The 13,612-nt window shown below is 43.2% G+C and overlaps 2 protein-coding genes across 4 annotated transcripts in view; one reads left to right on the forward strand and one right to left on the reverse strand.

Moving 5' to 3' along the window:
• The window catches only part of TLN2 (talin 2), a 138,429-nt gene extending 135,268 nt beyond the window's left edge, over window positions 1-3,161 (reverse strand). The window contains exon 1 of the mRNA XM_053954916.1: window positions 3,025-3,161. The gene's annotated coding sequence lies outside the window, so the exon portion shown is untranslated. The remainder of the gene's footprint in view (window positions 1-3,024) is intronic.
• The window catches only part of LOC128794728 (C2 calcium-dependent domain-containing protein 4C-like), a 29,687-nt gene continuing 18,378 nt past the window's right edge, over window positions 2,304-13,612 (forward strand). Inside the window, exons 1-2 of one of the 3 annotated variants that reach the window (XM_053954918.1) lie at window positions 2,304-2,407; window positions 8,627-8,756. In XM_053954918.1, coding sequence (XP_053810893.1) covers window positions 8,647-8,756 — 110 coding nt within the window. In that variant the 5' untranslated portion in view covers window positions 2,304-2,407; window positions 8,627-8,646. Of the gene's footprint in view, window positions 2,408-2,959; window positions 3,080-3,250; window positions 3,708-8,626; window positions 8,757-13,612 lie in introns of those variants that run through there. The other 2 variants (XM_053954919.1, XM_053954917.1) reach the window with 2 other exon arrangements.

The following is a 13,612-nucleotide window of genomic DNA, read 5'->3' on the forward strand; positions in this document are numbered from 1 at the left end:
AAGGAATGGAGGTGAGATGTTTGAACTCCTGTCTAGATGTGGTGACTAATTAAGTACTGCCATTTTTGCAAACCATCTAGACTGCATTTACACAGGTTTAATAGATACATATCATATAAGTAAGCATATAAAATGACAATCCAAACATTAATGCATCAGAACATCCTTGCTATATGCGGTCAAATCTTTGTAGAAACAATACCAAATAAATGAAAGTTTTCAAATCAAAATTTCTAAGTCTCATGCAGTTCAAGCTATGTCACAGCTAGACAGTTCTTTCAAGCCCACTCCTCCCACTCCAAAATAAGACTGGGATTCTACTGTAGTGGTGTTTTGTACTGAAAGTTATATTTATAACTGTGGATGGATTTCCTAATATAAGTAGAATTCAGTCATTGAATTAGCTGGCAAGTGATGAAAGAAGTCCAAGTAAAACTGTAAAACAAGCCAAGCTCAGAGTAAAATTACTTAATCCTTTGCAGTTCAAATGCACGTTCATCTTCCTCAATATTGTCTACTCATAACCAATCTATCCATCACACACAACACAAAACCTCTCACCCTCTCAAGCACTACTACAGTGCAATGGCAATGTTTCAAATCAACTTAAATTAGGCTGTACCACATTCCATTACATGATATCATGCAACAGATGTTACTCCAAAAACACACAGGACAATTATTCAGGATAAAGGCCTGTAATCTGAATGGTAAAATGAATGGGTGTCCTATATGAAATGGCTGTAGACTTTATCTAACTTTATACTGAGATTCAGAACTTGAATATTATTCAAATTTGCCATAGTTAACCCACTTAGATTGGCAACGAGAAACAAGAAGTATTCTTATCTTACATAAGCTCAATAATTTTGTCACTTTAGTTCTGCAGTGACCAGTGAGTTAAATGAGGCATTAGGAAACTCAAATGAAATGCACTTCCAAAAATCAAGAGACACTGGAGGCAAGAGACAATCCCCCTTCCTCCTCAGCTGTGTGATAACTTTGAAGCTCCCTTGAAAATGTCACATTATGAAAATTAAAGCAGGAATGGTAGTTCAGCCAACTTAACTCACAGTTAACTTGTCTAAAAGCTGTTCTGTTGGAAGTACGGCTGACCATTACACCATATAGATATGAAAGCTTTTCATATACTACAATTTGTAAGGTATTTTTAATTAATACTGGCAGGTTGCATTCTTACTTAAAACATTCTGCCATAAACATACAAATAAGTCACGTTTTACATAAGCAAGAGCAATTTCAGAAATACGTTGCCTCTTTGTTTTTAAATCATGGGGACATTGTTCCATAGCCATCGGACTCTTCTGAGAATGCAGAACTCCTCAACGCCTCTAAGTAACATACTTCCAAACCCAGAACTGCCTTGCAATTTAATATGGCTCAAACTTTGCTCCAAAATATAGGTCTACAGAATAAACTTTAAAAATATTTGGAGGGAAGTGGACAATTTTTTAAACTGACAAGAGGTTTTTTCAATCAATGAACATTCCCACAATCTTTCTAACTACACGTCATAGCAGCATTTTAACACACAAAAAGTAAAGCCTAAAAAATGTGAAATGGGTGGTCAGCAGAAAAAAAGCTGGTGAGCATACAGAAGCTGAGCATAAAGCCAGCAGAGGCCCCAGTTCTTCAGTAAGGTGTTCCCATGCAGTAACACCGCGCCAGGGCTCTCCAGACACCCGAAGGCAAGGCTGCACGCAGAGACACATATGCGCTAGGGCATGGGAGAAACAGAGGTCTCAGGGCACACAGGAGAACCCCAGCCGGGACGCGGACAGCCCCGCTGCAAGCACACAACGCCGCCTCGCACTAAGAGAGGTTTTGCGCTTCGCTTAGCCCTGTTCGCGAAGCCTCACCGGGGCAGGTAGCCCGGAGCCGCAGGACCCTTGCACGCCACAGGTCGGCCCGGAGAACAGCGGGGCTGCGGAGCAGCCGCCCACCCATCCTCGTCTGCGCTGCGCAGGGGCGGCCGCGTCTTTCCCTCCCCTCCGGGATGGCCCTGCGGGACCGCCCTGCGCTCCGCTTCCAACGCCAGCCGTTCCACCGCTCCCGTGGGAAGATGCGGACAGAGAGACACAAGATAGATAGATACAGATCCACGCATATGCACACGCGGCAGGATCGTCCTTGGGAGGTCGTCACTTCACCACGTATTGCGAAAAGGTTTTATCTACATCACGGTCGCCCATAGCGCCCAGCAGTGAACAGGTCCGTTCCCCGGGCAAACACAGCTCCGACCCGGCCACGCCACGCTCCCCCAGGCATGATGCAAGGGGCCGGCCGACCCAGCACCTGCCTCCTATTCCAGCCCTACACGGCACAGGGAAATCCCGAAAGACCGCTGTTTCCCTCTCATCCTGGCCCAGCTCCTGACGAACGATAGGTGAGCCGAGGCCGCTCTCCCTTTCCCGGGGCTCAGCCCGCACGGCACTGGGCCGGGCTGTTGCTGTCCTCCCTAGAACCGACAACTAGTTGGGCAGGCAGAGCTGCCCGCGGGCGAGCCTGTATGGGTGAAGTAGGGACCGGCGAGCGGCGGCTGCTGCCGCTCGGAGGCAGCCCGCATCCAGAGCCCCGCGGCAGCCGAGCGGCTCCGCGCTCCCGCCGCTCAGCCCCGCGCCGAGTCTTCCCCCTCTCGGCGGCTCCGCACAGACTACACGCTCTAACGGCGGGGCAGGACGAGGGTCCTCGCGGGCTCCTACCGGGAACGCTGTTACTGTGGCATTGCGGAGCGCCTAAGCCCCGCCGCTCTCTCGCTTCCTTCCTTCCCCCCGCTCGCCTCTCGCCCGCTCTCGCCGGCTCCGCCACCGCCGCCCGCAGCCGCCGCGGACTCCAGGCGCAGACCCCCGGCGGGGAGGGCAGGAAGCGCGTCATCACTCCGGGCCGCTCCACCGCCCTCCGCCCGGCCCGGCCCGCTATGGGGGACCCGCGGTTCCGGCCCCGCGCCCAGAGACCGGCGGGAGCAGAGCCCGCTTCACCTGAGGGCTCGGAGCTCCCCCTTACCTGGGCCTGAGGGAGAGGCACCTCCGCCGGCCGCAGCCCTCACCCAGGCGGTGAGGTAGCGTTGTTCTCCCTCTGCCCGCCCGGCACAGCGGCGGCCAGGGCACCGCAGTTCCTCGGGGGAAGGAGGAGGAGGAGGAAAGCCGGAGCAGCCCCTCGGGGGGGGGGGGGGGGAAAGACCCCGCGGGGCAGGGCACAGCACCAGCGGGGCACTGCGGGGCACGAGGCTCCCACCCCTCAGGCAGCGCGCGCGGGGCCGCGCGTGCCCAGCGGAGCCCCCAGAGCCGCGGCAGGGACGGGACCGGAGCGACAGAAAGGCGAGGGGCGGCCCGCAGGTGTGCGGAGCAACCCCCACCGCCCGCGGAGCGGGCCGTGCCAAGCGCTTACAAGTCACGGAATCCATTCGGTGGGAAAAGACCACTGAGATAATCGAGTTCCAGCTTAAGACCGAACACCACCTAGTCAAACAGACCGTGGCACTGAATAGTAGTGACTCCACCACCTTCCTAGGCATCCCGTTCCCATCTTTAATCGCCCTCTATGTGAAGAAATTCCTCCTAATGTCCAACTAAAACCTCCCCTGGCATAGTTTAGGACTATGTCCTCTTGTCCTATTACTGGTTGCCTGGGAAAAGGACGCGACCCCCGCCTGGCTGCAGCCTCCTTTCAGGGAATTGTCAAGAGAGGTAAAGTCACACCCGAGCCTCCTCCAGGCTAAACGCGCTCAGCTGTTCCTCACAGCACCTGTGCTCCAAACCTTTCCCCGACAGTATTACCCTTCTCTGGACCCATTCCAGCACCTCAATGTCCTCTCTGAATTGAGGGGACATTTCAAGGTGTGGCCGGCCCCACCAGTGCACAGCACAGGGGAAGAATCACACCCCTTGTCCTGCTGGCCACAGCGTTCCTGACACAGGCCAGGGTCCAACACCAACAGCAAATTAACTGCTGTAGCAGCAAAGGACACTCAGGGCTTCCCTTACACAGCTTGTATCACTTGAACAGTACTAACACTGTTAGAGTTGTGTAAATGCTTTTCACACCAATATATTGATACAAATATGAGAAACTCCAGCTTAGGTCCGTTACATGAATTAGTGCCATATATACTGGGGCCTCTGTAAAACTGCAACAGTAGTAAATCATGCAGTTAAAATAATTTCACCTGATTTAGCTGAAGCACAGCCGGTAGTAAATATTTTTACTTGTAACTAGCTTTGCCTTTCAGAGTAATCTTGCTCCAACAAATTAACCTTAAGACACCAAACTCACAAAGCATGGTGACACAGTCCAACACAGTCACACAGCTCGTATCAATGCACTTGGTGGGCATGTTCAAGGCAGTCCATAGATATAAAACACAATGAAATTATTTTATACACCCACCCTACAGAATTAAAAGCATCACAATTTCAACATCCCTAATAGTTACCCTAAGCTGTGCCAGCTTTATCAAACAAACAAGAAGTGTGTGCTCTGTTAACTAAAATAGAGGCTACACAGGATTTGCCGTATAACTTGCCAATACTTGACAATATTACGAGTCTTACAAATGAGTTATTGTTATCATCTGTTACTAAAGAGATACTATCCAACCTGTTATTAAAAGAAGTGATGACTGAAGTATTTTTTGTGGTTTAGAGGTACTTTTGCACATGTAAGTTACCTGTGAACAGCCATAATATTTACATAAAGAGCAGTTTGGGGTGTTTTGATTTGTTGGCTTTTTTGTTTGGTTTGGGTTTTTTCCTGGCCTTTTACTACCATGATGATAAGCTTCCAACAATGTGTTTTTTCCTGTGTGGCATACAACTTAAACTTCCCTCTAAAAAAATATGTAATGATACATTGCATTCTTTTCTTCATGCAGTATTATCCTATTTCCTGACTGCAGTACTGCATCAAAAGAAGCTTCTTGTACACCATGGCTATTCTTGATTGCATTATATTTTTCTGCCTTCACTTTTAAACCTTTCCCTAACCTGTGTGTTCTCTCACATAGTAACATGCAAGGCCACGATTCCAGTCTCTGTTGCCCTTGTCATTTCTGTGTTCTTCTGTTTCCTCTCAGCTCACAGGAAGGCTGTTTAAATCTCTGGGCTGCTTTGACCTCCAAATAACTCCTTTGAAATGTCTGCAAAGAGATTTCAGTAATGTCAGTAAAAGCACACCCCAATCCCAAAGAACAAAATTTCACTGCAATATGGAGTGCAGTGTCAAGACCAGGCTCCCCTGTATCCTTTCTGTGTCTTGCTCCTCCCAATACATCTGTGTGCCTGGACACATTTACTGTCTCCCTTTCTGCCCTGCTGGTGACTTGCTTTGGGGCAAACCAGCTTTTTTTTCTCCCCCTATATTTGCATCGTATCAAGTACAAGGTGGTCTGAGCACATACCTGCATTCTACAGTAAGAATCCTTGATAAAACTAATGCAATAATAAATGAGGTATTCTGTCAATCTGTCATGTGAGGTTTCAGCTTTTGTTATTTCAGTAAGAATTCTAGGCTTTATTTGTATTCAGAGAATACTTTGAAAGTAAGCATTCTATTGGACACCTGACTTCACTTCTAAAGTTGTCTTTTCCTGCCATCCCAGCTATTCTAACACTTTATCTTTCCATCTTCTCATTACCAAACCTCAGAACTTAAAGGGTGTATTCTATCAGACAAAGAATTACACCAATCTTATGTCTTTCTTCAAAGTGAAATGGGTGTGGTGTGTGAGCATCAGGGATGTCTTTAGTGGTTTGCCTTTCCCACAGGTCAGGAGACAGACATTAAATGATCTCCCAAAACAGTCATGAAGCACCCTCCCAGACTATTCCTAAATGCTGTCATACTTGTCATACTTGTTCACAACCCTCTGTTAATCCTGGTATTGCAACTACTTTAGCATTCTGGCCCTCAAATAATCCTGAGAATGAAAGCAGCACTGGCATATTTACTGATGTTTTGGGTGAACCAGTCTGTGTGCAGGGACCTTCAATGAAGTGCATTATAAACAATTTCCCATCTGTCATTTCAAATACATTTTAAATCACTGTCTCAGAACAAGTCCATTAAAATGTAGCCTAAATCATATCCAAGCCTGTAAACTAGATTCTCTGTGTGTGACAAGACTATTTTAATAATTACACTGGATAGCTTAGAAAGATATATTGAAGACATTTATAAAAGTGACCTTTATACTAAGTAAAATTTATCCTTGGTAAGTAATACTAAGCAAGGCTCTACACTGCCAGTATTACTTTAGCATTGCAGGTGGGGCTGGTTCTGAGTGCTCTCATAGCCCTCAATGGCCCTGACCAACCTCACCTGGGGCCTCCACCCACGCTCCCTGCCCACGTGGGCCAGGTGCTCAGTGTAAGATCAGCCCTGAGGCTTTTTGGCTCTGCTTTATTGATGAAAGTTTCTCTAGAAATTTGGTCTCTTTGTTGAACTTGTCTGCTGTCCTAATATCTGTCTTGTAACTCTTGTTTGTATACTGTAGGGTGGCTCCTGAGTTTTTCTTATTTTGCTGGGAGTGGTTTTGGTTGGGTTTTTGGTTTTTTTTTTTTTTCCCTGGTTAAAATCCTTGGGCTAGGGAATATTGCAATTTCTTGGTGTAGCTGGTTCTGGTAGTCCACCAGTCTTACTAGGAAGTTTCTATGGGGGCCCAGTCCAGGTTTGTGGTGCTAATTCAGATGGTTTCTTTTTGTTCTGCTCCCTCTAGTTACAATAAACAAGTGGATTGTAATCTAGACTTTATATTATTGAAGTTGTAACTTCATAGTTTGAAATTTTTTCTTTGCTCTGCTTGACACCTATTTAGGTGTTCATAAAAAGATTGCTAATTTCTTTGGGTTTTTTGTACTCTTCTCTGGATCGTTATAACTTTATGCTTTTCAAAGTCCATTGCAGCCCTCTCCAGTGTCTTTTTAGCTTTAATTTGTGAATCCAATTAGCTCTCTAGCTGATCTCTGCTCTTCTGATACTGAGCTGATTAATTTCTAATTGGTATTTGTATTTAAGCTTTTAATTTTCTCTTTTAGCCCTTCTTTACTAGCTGAGTTTATTGACAGTGGAACATATCTTCAGATTATTCCCATCATTCTGGATTCTTTAGTCTCTTCCTCAGTACTCACAGGCATTTTTAACTGCAGTGCTTACTTTTGCTGAATTGGTGTCTTTTTGATACCATGGTGCCTTGTATTGTGAGCAGTTCATGGGCTTTATGAAGATTAAATTATCTCTGCTCCTGTGAGGCTTATTGCTGTCCTCTGACTTCATCAGAGTAGTAACAATCTCCTCCTTGGGCAACAACTCAAGACCACCCCGAGCTGAGGGGCAGTGGCAGCAAAACCCCCCGTGCAGGCACAGGAGAAGGAGGATGGTTCTGATTTTCTTCCCCATTGCTCACCCCCACTGGTAGCTGCCAGATATCCACCAGCAGGTGTGAAATAGCATGTGCCACATGCTATGTGTTCAACATTCAGTGAAGGTCTTGCATGTGTGAGAGGAAAGTGAATTTTGTGGGTGACAATTTTGCTGCTTGTCTGGTGTAAATACTGTCTTCTTTTTGGCAACATCCACTTTATTCAATACCATTGCACTCTATAAAAACAACAGCATTACTGTGCTACCACAACCATGTTCTTAACTTACATTGGCTTCTTTATTCTTGTAATAATTAGACCCATCTGTAAACTTTTCACTGGTCCTGCTAAAGATCCAGTTCTGTAAGGAAGTAGATCATTACTAAGAAGCATTACAGCATTGCTGAATCTGACTCTTCAGATTCGCACAGTAACTTTCAGAAATTATTTTAGTAGAAAAAAATTTTCTTTGGATGTCAGTCCTTAAAAAAGATGTTAAATAACTGAAGGGATCATGTCCCTCTCATCTTATGGTAGAGGATTACAGTATTCTAGGGAATGCACAGCAGTGTAGCAGTCTTGTCATAATCTAACAATTTTTCCTAGCTCTACTAATTCTAGTTATGATGAAAAGACAATGCATTGTCTGTTAAAGCAGGATCAGCTGATCTTAGAAAATTAATTTTTAGCTTTGTTGTTACAAAACTACAATATGGAAAAGAAATTGTATTTCTCTTTTATGGGGTTATATCTGCAAAAAAAATCAGCTATTTCTAAATGAGAAAATAAATTTACATGGTTGACATTATTGGTGAGGAACACTCAAGACCAAAACTGCAGAAAACAAAAGTATTTTGGTACCTAAACTTCAAGGGAACAGCTACAAGAGAATGAAGGATAGGATTTTAATTCAGATCCAGTTACCACAGAAAATGTCAGTCCTAGCAAAGTTAATGGGACACAGGTTTGGTGGTGTGGGAGGTCAGGAGATTTAAGAACCAGAGTAGCATCCCTCACAGTTGTGTCTGACACAGCACCCACAGCAGCAGGGTCTTAAATTCATCCTGTGTCCAATGTGTCTGGCTGCCCTTGAGCAGCCAGATTTTCTGATTATTTGTATGATGAGAAAAGTTCTGACTCCCTGCCAGCAGTGTTTTCTGGAATGCTGTCCCTCAGAAGGCAACCCAATTTGTCTTTTAGTTATACACCTCTGTGGCTTCTGATAAACACATTAACACTTCTGCTTGCAGCTGAACTACATTCTGGTCTGATGAACACCTCCAGGTTTTCAAGAGTGCTGCAAGAAGGATCAGAAAATGAACATGAGGACTGTTGTTCACAAGCCCACGTACATCTAAGTGCTAATTCTCAATATGAACAGTAAGTAATAGAGTCTTTAATACAGGGATTCCTGAGTAGCAGTATACATGCTTTGCCAGGATTGTTTTCAAAAACACCTACTAAATTAGTATTGATTTTTAGAAGCCTGACCCTCTCTTGTTTTCTTCTCTATATCCAGAACATAAAGATTGCTATACAAATTACACATGAAAATACTTTATTACAGTTTTAAAAACAGAATTCAGCCTTCTAAGTTGCTTGGCTATTAATGGTGTGATCCAAATTGGATGTGACTTGTATGGAATTATGCTCGAGTTTTTGCTTTGTCTGAAATTCATATCATGCAGCAATAATGGGTATTTTTTCAATTGCCTGTATTTTCAGGATGCTGATAAAGCACTGGAACAATGCCAGGTATTTTAGGAAATGCATTCCTGTTTCCCTGGATCACCAGATGTTACAATATATTAACTCTGTTTCCGGAATAAAGAACAATTTTTATTGTGTTTCCTTAACTAGGGTGATTCAGTGTTAGACAAAACTCTTTACCTTTGAAATGAGAGATGTTGTTAGCATCTCACCTAATACTATATTTTATCTAAATTATTTTTTTGAAGACATGTAACTCTGTTTCCTTTTCCTTGTATAATCTCCTTCAATGAATGGTAAGAACTGTGCCTCATTTTTATCAAGTTCTATTGTTCAGAATTCTTGGCTATTTACGATTTCTAGCAAAAAAGTCTTTACAAACAATGAAACGCAGACTTAGACGTATTTAAACAAATCCAACATGTGCATTGAATCTGTGCGGTACCAGAGGACAGAGCTGTAGCTGACACAGGATTATTTCCTGCTGGAATTTTGCCAAAGAAAAATTGGTGTCATTTGCACTATTCTTTATTGTGAGTCTCCTCTAATGTGTGTGTTTAATAAAACAAACATCTCGGCCCATAGGGTAAACTCCATGTGTACCAGCAGTGTAACTCTTCCAAAACAATTTTTATTTGCAAACTTTTCACTCAAGCAAAACCATCCTGAAGTATCTGCTTTGGGGCCATGTGCTACTTTATTGCTACTTTAGCACTACTTGGGTGAGGGTCTGTAGTGAGGCAGAGTCCCCAGGCAGACACAAGGGAGAGCTACTTTATTGCAAGAACCAGGTCTTTCAAAGCACTTAGCCCATTATCAGTTACATAGTTTTAAAGCATAACAAACATAATTCAGCCAACCACCATACACCACAATGTGGACACATGGTGGTTATATAACTTGTTTTCTACCCCTAATTCAGCTGAGTTTCTTTCCCACAGTCCTTTTCTACTTAGCCAAAGTAACAGGCCTGAGCCATGATTTTACAAGGCCTCCCTTTCGTAAAGGTTTACTTATTGGTAACACGTGGGGTTTGAGGAGCTGAAGTATTAGATAAGCTTTGTTCCTTCCTCTGCTTCCCATTCAGTTGCTGTTCTCTTTATGGCCACACTGGGATTTCCATGGCATGGACCCAGGCTTCTGCAGGCAGCCAGCACTGCTGTGTCTATTGATCTCCTCTGGAAAGCCAAGGAATGAAATCACAGGAAAATGGAGCTGTGTTTTGGGATGGTTACTTCTAAGATAAGGCATGTGGTAGGTCAGAGTACAGGAAAACATTTGTCATCTGTGCTGTCAGGAAGCTGCTTACATTGATTCCTGTCTGTTTCTTCCTGACTGTTTCTGGTGCTTTCCCTTGTCCTTGTACCTTGATGCTTAACAGCTGGAGTGGGTGCTGCACTCAGGTGTAAGGTGAGCTGTGGGCAGGGGCAGGTGACCTCATGTGTACTGCACAGGCTTGGGTGTCTGGCCTTTTCCACAGCAAGAGGGAAGCCCTGCCAAGGGCTTCTGCTATAGCACTTACTGTTAATTTAAACTAACTTTTAAATTAAATAACTAGTTAATTTAAACTAACTTTTCACACATCTGAGAGTCTGTCTTTGTAGCTATTTGTATTCCTGTTGGGTGTCTTGTTGATTTTTTTTTTTTTTTAGGTGAACCAAATCCTCAAACCTGCTCAAACAGTAGTAGGAAAAATATTTTTTTTCCTTTTTGTTAAGCAGTATATGTACATAAAAACATAAGTTTCATGTAGTAGAAATATGCCAGTGCTTTTGCTCAATGGTATTTTACTGTATTGCTGACAAATACTAAAATCTGAGGGGAAAAAATAAGGAGGGGGGGGCAAAAGATAAGGGAACTTCTTCCTTATAGCTAGTGGCAATGTTTTGAATAGCCTTGAGCTCTGAAAGGGATTGCAGTATATGGGTAGAATTTTGCTCCATAAACAAAGTGGTTGCATAGAACTAGATAGTTAGTAACTTGGAGGATAAAAGAAGTTACCATAACGAAGACAGTAGATTTTTGAGAATCTGTCTTCTACAAGAAAGTCTAAGGTCAGTTTATCCAATGCTATCTAAATGAGTGGAAAATGTAACATTAAAAAAACCTGATGAAGTAGATCAGCTTTTACAAGGTCTGTGTGGGAAGAGAAGAGCCACTTCTGCCATTAAGTTGGAGACTATAATTATACATAATTGATAATTCTGCATAATGTGTCTTAAGGATAAGTGTGCAAGTGGAGTCCTTGTCTGGCAGTGGTGAGCAAGCAACCTCTACCTGTGTGCATGTTCTTTGTGCACATCAGGATGGCCTGGATTTAACTGATGTCTAGATCTTGCAGCATTCTTGTTTGCAGAGGCATTTTCTAGACATTTGTGCTAGTGCTGTTATTTCTGCTTCCTGCTCTAATCAGAGCGCATCATTTTGTTCATGCATATGAAACCAGGTTTATAAGAATAACAGTCTCAACCAAGTGATTAATAATTTCTGATTATGATTGTCAAGTTCATATATAATCATCTTTTTAGCCGTGGGAATAGCAAATTGATTTTCCCTCACTAAAATGAAAAATGTGTATTCTTTGTATGAGATCAGACAGCACATAATTAATAGAATATTCCATGTAATTTATATTTCTATAAAAATAGATCAGTGCATCCTTTTTGTGTCCTGTGAATCCTTATCTTAGACTGTTTTGCAAGTATATTGCCTTTTCTGTGACTTCTTTGATAAATCTCTTGATTGTTATCGTCTTTTGTTGATGTGTTAAGTCAATAATGATTGAACGACCTTTTTTAAATTATAACAGCAGTTAGTAATGAGAACTGTACTACTTCTGGCATGCCTGAGCTCTGGGAGGAACATAAATGCAACAGCCATGACTCTAGATTTTATGGTCTGCTGTGTGACACCTTTGGGCTTTCTGGTTTTGGGGGACATTTTAGCTCTCAGGGTTGGCCTCATTTATGTTCAGTTGTCCCATCTCCTGCTGGGTGGTGGGGAGTCAAGGATGGCTGGCACTGTTCCTCTTCCCACACTCTGCTTCAAGCACAGGTCCCTTGTATTTCTCTAGGAAGCCACACTGGCAGCCCCGTGCTGCCATCAACTCCCTTCTTGGGACATGGTTCCCTGGAAGGGGCCATGTCCATTGCTTTTCTGCTACTTGTAATGCAAATGAAGTGAGGTGCCCTGGAGCAACTAATGTACCCAGCTATACCACTAGAACTGGGCTAAACATTCCCCAACCTTTTCTTTTTCATTTTAGAGATCTCATAACAGAAGAGTCTTTAAATCAACTAATTGTAATCAGGGTTTGTGTATTTGGCAGTTTTCCCTTACTCCCTGACCAACTGTACTGTCTCTGCCAAGCCACCCCTTCCTTCCCACAGCTGAATGCTTTGTAAGGCTGGGCCTGAGACAGCTTGTCTCGACTCTGGAAAATGGACCCATGGATTTCCTCCCACAGATGTAAGGAATTCTACAAAATTATTTGCTCTTTTTGGATTGTATTTATGTGACATCATGAGCAAAATTCACTGTTTAAGTGCAGACCTGCATTCCTTCCAGAATGGGTTAGTCTTCATTGTGCTATATGCTCCTACTCCTTATCTTACAGGAAGGGGGAATGAGAGGTCTAGAGCTTTTGTGTGTGGATAAATCCCTGATGCTTTACTTGCTGGAATGTATTGCACATGAACATGCACTATTACACATTTTGTGGTCAATTGCTAATAAATGTATCCCAAAGCAAGGGAGCAGTACAAGTTCTCTTATATCACTCTAACCTTGTGCTCGTGAAGTGTGTTGGGGGATTTCTTAAGTGTAGTACATATTTTTTAATTATGAAGCATGAACAGAAATTTCACTGGAGTGTGTATCCTAATGGGAACTTGGTGTCATTCTTAGGTTTTACATGTCATTCTGCACCCTGCATTGTGCATAGCTAGCTTTAGAGTTTGTATTTTTTTTCAAGTGCCCTTGCAAAAATCTGATCATTCAAATAAAGCACAAAACAAGTTCTTTGCCTTTTGAATGCAGTAGGTGTCTGTGAACATGTGTGTGTGCATGTACATGCCTACCTCATTTACCAAAGAGAAACAATTAGTAGTGACCTTGGCAATTTGGGTTTGGGCAAAGGTTTTTTTTTTTTGTTTTGGTTTTTTTTTTTTTTTTTTTTTTTTTTTTGGTTTGGTTTGGTTTTTTTGGGGTTTTTTTGTTTGTTTGTTTGTTTTTGGGTTTTTTTTCTTTTAACATAATGCAGCAGATTTCAGTAAGAGTTAAACTCAAGGTGGGAACTGACACATAGTGCTCATAATTTTGTTTCAACTTTGCAGGCAAGGTTATTGATAAATAATTTCTAGTGAGGTAAAAGTATATGCATAGACAGAAATCATAGACAGTTGATTTGGGGATTTTCCTTTATTTTTGAATGAGGCTAATCTCTCAGTGCTGGGCAGGGCCAGATCCAGGCAAAGGAGGCAATAGGGATGGCAGAATGGGCTCTGGCAAAGCCCTGAAAACCAGCC

This window comes from Vidua chalybeata, chromosome 13 (assembly GCF_026979565.1).
Source record: "Vidua chalybeata isolate OUT-0048 chromosome 13, bVidCha1 merged haplotype, whole genome shotgun sequence".
Lineage (NCBI taxonomy): Eukaryota > Metazoa > Chordata > Aves > Passeriformes > Viduidae > Vidua > Vidua chalybeata.